The sequence below is a fragment of the Drosophila takahashii genome, chromosome 2L (genome assembly GCF_030179915.1).
Source record: "Drosophila takahashii strain IR98-3 E-12201 chromosome 2L, DtakHiC1v2, whole genome shotgun sequence".
Lineage (NCBI taxonomy): Eukaryota > Metazoa > Arthropoda > Insecta > Diptera > Drosophilidae > Drosophila > Drosophila takahashii.
The window spans coordinates 18468107-18475565 of NC_091678.1; the positions used below are offsets into that span (position 1 = coordinate 18468107).

Below are 7459 nucleotides of genomic sequence, written 5' to 3' on the forward strand. Positions count from 1 at the left end.
TGTTTAATACCTATGTAAGTACCTTAATAATTCCAAAGGTATATAAAAATAAATACCTAGGTAAGGTAAAAGGTACTCAATTATTTGTATACCTAGGTAAGGTAAAAGGTACCACTAAATTGTACCTAGGTACGTACCTAGGTAAAAGTATCTAGGTATGTCCCAACACTGCACCGAACTCGCATAAAAGCTGTGGCCCAGTGCAGATAAGTTCAGTTCCCACCGAGAAGTACCAGAAGTACCAGCACAAGTGCATAGATTTTTAAATTTTAATAGCCGCAACATAAAAAGAAAATATAACTTAAACTGAGTGGGAAGAAGCGGCGAAATGGGTGTTAAAGGTAAAGAAACATTCTAAGAGACACCGACTTTTTAATCAATTACTTATTTTATTAAATTAAAAAAACATCTTCCTAATCTTATCTCCTCAATCTTTTTAACGACATTTTTTCAGGAATCTTTTGTCTAATCTTATTATCAGCGGTGGTGGAGAACTCACTACAAGCGAAATTTAACAGACTCACGGTAATAATATATTATTATTTTATAAATTAAAAATTAGGTTTAAATTAAATTTCAAAAATGCAGAATATTAACTTTTTGAAATAAATATTATTTTTAAATTTCAGTTTGCGCGAAAAGTTCTTAGTGCCCACAATTATTATCGGGCCTTGCATAATGCTCCTCCATTAACTTTGAACCCGAAGCTGAGTCAGATGGCAAGCAAATGGGCCCATGTAAGATCTTCAAATATCTTATAATATTCCCTCTATTAAAGTGTTCCATTATTACAGCATTTGAAGGCCACAAATACCATAAAGCATAGTCAGAATGGATATGGAGAAAATATCTACTGGGCCTCAAACGGTAAATTGGCACCCAGCGATGTCGTCGAAGCTTGGTACAATGAGATTTCCTTGTACAATTGGAGGTATCCCTCTTATAGTAAACAGACCGGGCACTTCACTCAGGTGGTGTGGAAGGGTTCCACTGAATTGGGCGTCGGGTTTGCCAAAAGGTAAGTCCTCGCACTATGCGGATATACAAAAATTGTATTTAACATATTTTTTTAGGGGCAAAACCATCATTGTTGTATGCAACTATAATCCCCCTGGCAATTACGAAAACGAGTTCAGGAGAAATGTAGCTCTTCCTAGAAAGATCTACAGGAACTAATAAATATCATACGATATAGTCGATGACCAAAGAATCTAAATATGAAAATAATAAGAAGTAGAAAATTTAAGACGCTATTTTAATTTATTTATTTAATTTATTTTTAGTGTTAAATATATCTTTAATAGAAAAACAAAAGCTTGTCAGGAGCTTGAGACTGTTTATTAAAAATAGGACATTTTCTGACTGATAAAGTACTTTCTGAAATTACTCTTGATAAACCGATAATAACAATGATTTTTCTTTTGTGTAATATTTTAATTATTAAATACTAAATGCAGTAAATAAATAAATCAAATGGTTTAATGAATAATTAATTTGCTGTCGTAATTTTTTTTAGTGTAGAGTTGACCTGGTGAGGTGGAAGGCGTGCAGAGATTAGGGACGTGGTGAGGTGACCGCACAGCGCGTGCTCACGTTTAGGCGTAACAAATTACCATTAAACTGCAATCGCCCCTGCCCCTCTGCCCCACTGATTATTATTTAATGATGAGCCCAGGCAGATTGTCCCAATAAACAAAAGTCTGGGTCTCGAGGGCTGGTTCATAGTCGAGTTGCCCGCCTAATTATACGTCATACGATACACACACATTTATCCAAGCTACCTTGGGACGTGTGCTGGCAATTCGTTTAGGGAACAAACTACGACTAGTCTCAGCTCACCCACTTTCTGGTTGCCATTGCTAAAAGTTCACTTTGCCAATCGACTTACCAAAGCGTGTTCCATATCTGCGATCCAATTGGAATTGGCGAGATTCGGATAAGAAACAGGATATTCAGAAGGCCTCGATAACGAGTCTCCGATGAGAAATGATTTGTTTTTGCTTGCATTTGCAAGGTTTTATCAATAATATAATTTTTAAAACTTCATTAAAATTAAAGTGCACCTTTAACCCTGTCTCAGTTATTTAGAGAGATTAATAATGTTGATGATTTGTTAAAACAATATTACATTTAAAACTTGCGCCTATTTCATCTCATTATTTCATCGTGATAGGTGAGTTCAAGTAGGTTTATCCCTTAATCCAGAAGATATATTTCCTCCACATAAACAATTACATAAATGAGTATCTGGCGCTGTTTGTTTCTCTGTGTGTCTGCATCCGTCCGGTGACTAATATCATCGAAGGAATGCAATTATTCAAGTGCTGCCAGCCAATTGTGGAAAATGCCAAAAACAGCCAAACGAATTTTCCGCACCGTCAGCAGGCAGGGCAGGGCAATTTTTTAATTTCTTAATTTTTGCGAGCTCATGGGAGAATTAGCCACGTTGCCACTTGGCCACGTAGCAGCCAAGATGTCGCTGGACGCTGGTCCAACCCCCGGCGAAGGGCGGTAATATTTCTCTATCTCTCTAGTCGGCCGGCGGACAATGGCCAGAGTCGGGGTCCAAAGTGAACGCGATGCTGAGCTGTGGCCTTTGTCTTAACACCCCCTTTTCACAGATCTCAGGGTATATTCCTGCAAGGGAAGACCTTAAAAACCCTTAAATCATTTGAAACACCTTACCTGGGTGCATAAAAAATATAATATAGCTATGCAGAAAAAGTATTGACAAAAAATTGATATGATTGATATGTGCATGTTAATTTAATATTTTTTAAAGATCATATCATTTCATATCATTTTGATGTTTATCTTATTTTACATTATTTGTTCAAAAAATACAATTTTGTTATTTTTATTAGTTTTATGGAGTGATAAAATATCAATTTGGTATGTTTGAATCATAAATTTGACAATAATCATATCGCGTTAATATTAAATAAGGATGAAATAACCCTATTTTATATCGAATTTTATTTCTGTGTAGAATTGATATATATATAACAAAGGATATCATTACTTATTCCTAAAATATTAAAAAAATTAGGAATCTCTTAGGTACCTTTTAGTCGTAATACCGAGATTGTTATTTTCTTAATTTTTTCCTTCTGCCTTCTCTTTGGGATTGCTCTGCTGGCAAAGTTTATTCATTTAGAAAATTTGCTCATTTTCACTGTTCGAGGGGGCGAGTTATTGTTGCTGCCAGGGATCTCGATCCGGCATCCAGCATCCAGCATCCAGTATTCGGCTTCCAAGGGGGTTAATGTGGTACGTGAGCACAGTTTTCATATAAATTGCGGCCAATAACATTTTTCAGTTGGCAGGACAGGAAAAACGCGGACAAAGCAGAAGAGCAGGACGGCAGATGGGGAAAAAAAGATGAACAAAAGCTGCTGATGATGGCTTCTTTTTGGTTGGTCTGTTCCCTGGCCCAAAATCCGGCTCATTAAGCCTTGGGCGGTGGTCATCGCGGGTGTTGGCCTTGCGGTGGGAGTGGGTGGGGTGGGGTGGTGAAGTCCGGACACTTGGGCCGACTTTTTCCTGCCTTCCTTCTTTTTCGGGCATTAGCCAGCAGGCCTGCAGAGAAAGGACGGGGGGAATGCGATGGACGGGCAAATTATTCCCCAAATACCCCGAGGTAATTATAAATGTCATTCCACGCTCGGCTTAGGACAAGCGGACAAGGACGCAGATAGCGGACTGAAAGAGAGCGGGCTAGTGGCGAAGACAAGGACGGGGATGGGATGGACATCGGATCAGGTCCCGTCAGTCGGACGCCGTGTTTTGTCTATCATAATGAGTGGCAGGCGGACATTTGGACATAATTGTTCAATTATTTTGTTACTTATTGCCTGCCAGCATCACTGCCAGCCACCCTGTGACCCAGAAAAGGCACCCAAAATCAGAATAAATTCACTAACATGCCAGGACTGAGAAAAAATTCACATAATTACAAAACTTATTCATAATATCAAGTAGCGAAATCTGCAGTTTAACCATAAAGTATGTAAACTCATTTATGTAAAATGAACAAAAATTAATTAATTTGAAGGTAAAATTTTCTGGCTTTATATATTTTTTAAAAATAATAGATATATTAGAAAAGGTTTTGTGGCAGTTATAAATTAGTTTAATAAATACTATTCTTAGTGTTTTGCGTATTTTTAATTTTGCTTATTTATTCATCACAAAATGTCTTAGTTTTTAAAAATACACACATAGGTACTGCCTTATAAATTACCACTGGCACAAACTTTACCCCAGTGTAGCTTGGTTTTCTTAATTTTGTTCCTCTGTCTTTTGTCATCTACTTCGGATATTTGTCAATTAGATATTTTCGCCAAATCTCGGACTTCCCACGGAGTATAAATATGTTATATATGTATCTAGGAGCGCCACGCCCCGCCGCCCAGTGCCGCACCACATGACAGCCAGTGAACAGGAGACACCCACAAATGGAACACGCGACAGCCGAATGTCAAATTCAATTACAAAAGCCAACTCCACAGGGAATTGGATGGTGGGGGAAGTGGGGAGTTTGAGGGGGCGTGGCCAAATCTCAGGTGAGCTACGCCATTCAATTATAAATTTTCAATAAAAACTTGTGCCACTTGGCCCGCACTTCGACGATTGTTTTTGACATTTGATAAAAAGGGAGGGCGATTTTCTACCACCCACCCACTTTTCCCTGTAATTTCACACATTATTGCATAAAGGAACCACATGGGGTATTTAAATGTTTGCCCTCCACCATAAATGGCCTGGGTGTGCTAGCTCCGGGGCGAAGGAGTTTCGTCATGTAAGTGACAGTTTCAACCAAGAGTCAATCGAATCATTGAGGAGAATTGGTGGAAGCACTCGAAAACGCACATGCACACTAAAATATTAACTGCAAATTAGTTTATTTGACAAGCAAGCGATATTAATGAACATATTGATTTCATTTAATCAAATGCTAGTTTACATTATTCAGCTTTGTGTTTTAGTTTTTACAAAATAATGATTTAATATCCATAAGTACCTTTTTATCGAAAATATATAATTATTTAATAACTTAAAATTTATGGTAAATTCGTGTTAGTCGATTACAAAAATAGTTTTCCGTCATGCCTTAACTCTATTAAATATAATGGCATATTTACATGACAATTTTTTTTTTAATTTAACAAAAATTTTAAATCGCTTCTTCACGGTTTTTTTTATAGTAGTCTAAGAAATGAGAACTTAGAACATTATTTTCGCCATTAAACAAATTATTTTGGTAACTTACATTGGCTTTCGTCGAATCTTAGGTGCTAAGTTAAAATTGAGGGGGTGTAAAAAAAAAGTTTAGAGCTGGTAGTGTCAGGCATCTGCAAACAAAGAAATATTATTTTTCATCAAATTAAAAAAGTAGCTTTGTAAACTCACAATGGCTTTTATAAAGCGATGGGTCATCCTTTCTGTAACAAAGTTAAAAGGTTTATTTGATGCGACTCCATTTTTCTGCAAAATGTCAAGGAAAGTGGAAAGAAACTCGTTGGTTATAAGTTCAACGATCTCCACTTTAAGGTGGATGTAGCGAAGTTTCTGGCAGCTTTGAATAAGTTCGAAGAAAATTTCGGCTTGAATGTTCTGTATGTCCGTTGTGAGGCTCTCTAAGGTATTCGAGTGCTGTAATATCCATTTGAAAACGATTTCTGTATCATATGCAAAATTTCCCTCAAAGCAAATAGATTTGAGACTTTTGAAGTACGGCAAAGCAGATACAGATATAATGCATCCTTTAATTTCAATCTTTTCCATGGCCTGCGATTCTTGCATATCCATTGAAGAATGTATTTCCGTTGAACTAATTTTAAAATTTCGAAGCTTTTTTAATGGAACGCATAGTGCAAAAATATTTATCCTCTCCAGAATGGGGGAAAACTGTAGTTTTAAAACCTCCAAATTCAAAAATGGCTGAATGAGTCTATCTAAAAATGGAAGATGCATTTAAGCGATGATCATATTACATTAATCTGACAAACTTACCGAGTCCTCTGGAAATGTTATATAGGTCCAAGCCTTTAAAGTGGGGATGTCCCTTCAACGTGCCTATCATTTTCGGGAAGTTCTTATAATCAATACGCACATGAATTTCGATTGATTGTATTTTTGTCCCAGAGCTTATGAACCTTTGTAAATAGTCAATTTCTCTGGAAGGTATATCTATTGTTAAGGATTGTAGATTCCCAAAGTCGTTCTCTATTAGGTCTTCTAGTTCGAGATATGAATCAAAGCTTTCGTCAACCTCAATGTGACGAACAGCTGAGGCGCATAGTGGCAATATCTCCGTTATATACCACGATGAATTATAGTGGATTGAAACTCGTTCATATTCATCTCGTATATGGTAAGCAAATGCTTTCCCCAAATGGTTATTAACTATCGCCAATTGCCATTTATCTTGTTCGTATAGATTCTTGAATATCAAGTCAAGGACCTCGAAAGGCAAATCAAGTAAATTGGGGTTTTTCATTTTTCACACTTCAATGACTGAGCAAATTCTTAGAAAAGACTAATAGATGTTAATACTAAAAAGCAGTAATCGATATTCAAATTCCAGGGCCGCCTAACAAAAGTGTTGGAAAATGTTGTAAAAACTGTAAATAGTAGTCCTCTTTTTTGTACTGGTCTGATTGAGGTTCCCATTTTGAATAACTATTTGGAGTTTAGATAAACCCTTCACTCTTAATTGCTTATTATATGGACATTCATAGAAAATTTTCCAGAGGGCTATGCGAGTATCATCATTTCCTTGCACAATGTGGATTGGAGGCTTCCAATTCCATTCACTCATAACACCCTACATTCGGTGTCCATCAAAAACAGCCAAAATTCCGAGAAGGCCAGATAGGCATGCAGATTTATGCATCATCTTTCGAGGCCTTTGTGACCGCGCCGCGAATCATTCAAATCCGATCCGAGGGTGACAATTCTCGGCGGCGGATTGAACCCGTTCGAAATCGCGTCCGCGTTGGAGAATGCGTGTGAATCGCATTGAATCGCTCAATGACATATCGGTAAATCAGTGCCACAGGGGGGCGGAGGAGGCGGGGGCGGGGCACCGCATTCCGTGGCACATAAAGCAAAAGTTCGACCAGGCACAGACCCATCCACGAACCCAGTCCACTCTCGGTCCGCTGCTGACAGATGGACAAGAGGGAAAACAAAGCAAAAACGGCCACGGAGAAACACAAAAATATCGCAATGATCATAAATATTATTCCGTTTTGATGTCCCCTGGCAGCCCACAAAACTTTACTGTGTAAGTGGCAATACAGTGAAGATTCCCCAGGATTGACAGGCTCAATAGAATCAAATATTATATTGTTACACAAAAATTATTTTAGAATTGTATTCTTCTTTCATGTTTATTAACAGTATAAGGAAGTAAAAAATATAAAATAAGTAGTCATCTTTGGGACATTTTAAA

At 37.4% G+C, this 7459-nt stretch overlaps 1 protein-coding gene and 1 long non-coding RNA gene across 2 annotated transcripts; one reads left to right on the top strand and one right to left on the bottom strand.

Moving 5' to 3' along the window:
- Nucleotides 1–399: 399 nt before the first annotated feature.
- LOC108066962 (uncharacterized) lies at nucleotides 400–1208 on the top strand. The gene is made up of 4 exons (XM_044394997.2): nucleotides 400–525; nucleotides 630–737; nucleotides 795–1018; nucleotides 1074–1208. Exons 2-4 carry the CDS (start codon nucleotides 717–719, stop codon nucleotides 1174–1176), a joined length of 348 nt encoding a protein of 115 aa, XP_044250932.2. The 5' UTR covers nucleotides 400–525; nucleotides 630–716; the 3' UTR covers nucleotides 1177–1208.
- Nucleotides 1209–4972: 3764 nt separating this feature from the next.
- On the bottom strand, nucleotides 4973–6556 carry LOC138913713 (uncharacterized). The gene is made up of 4 exons (XR_011419514.1): nucleotides 6016–6556; nucleotides 5413–5957; nucleotides 5273–5354; nucleotides 4973–5211 (listed from the first exon to the last, which is right to left on the bottom strand). It is a non-coding gene; the product is annotated as an uncharacterized lncRNA (long non-coding RNA).
- Between the last annotated feature and the right edge of the window lie 903 nt (nucleotides 6557–7459).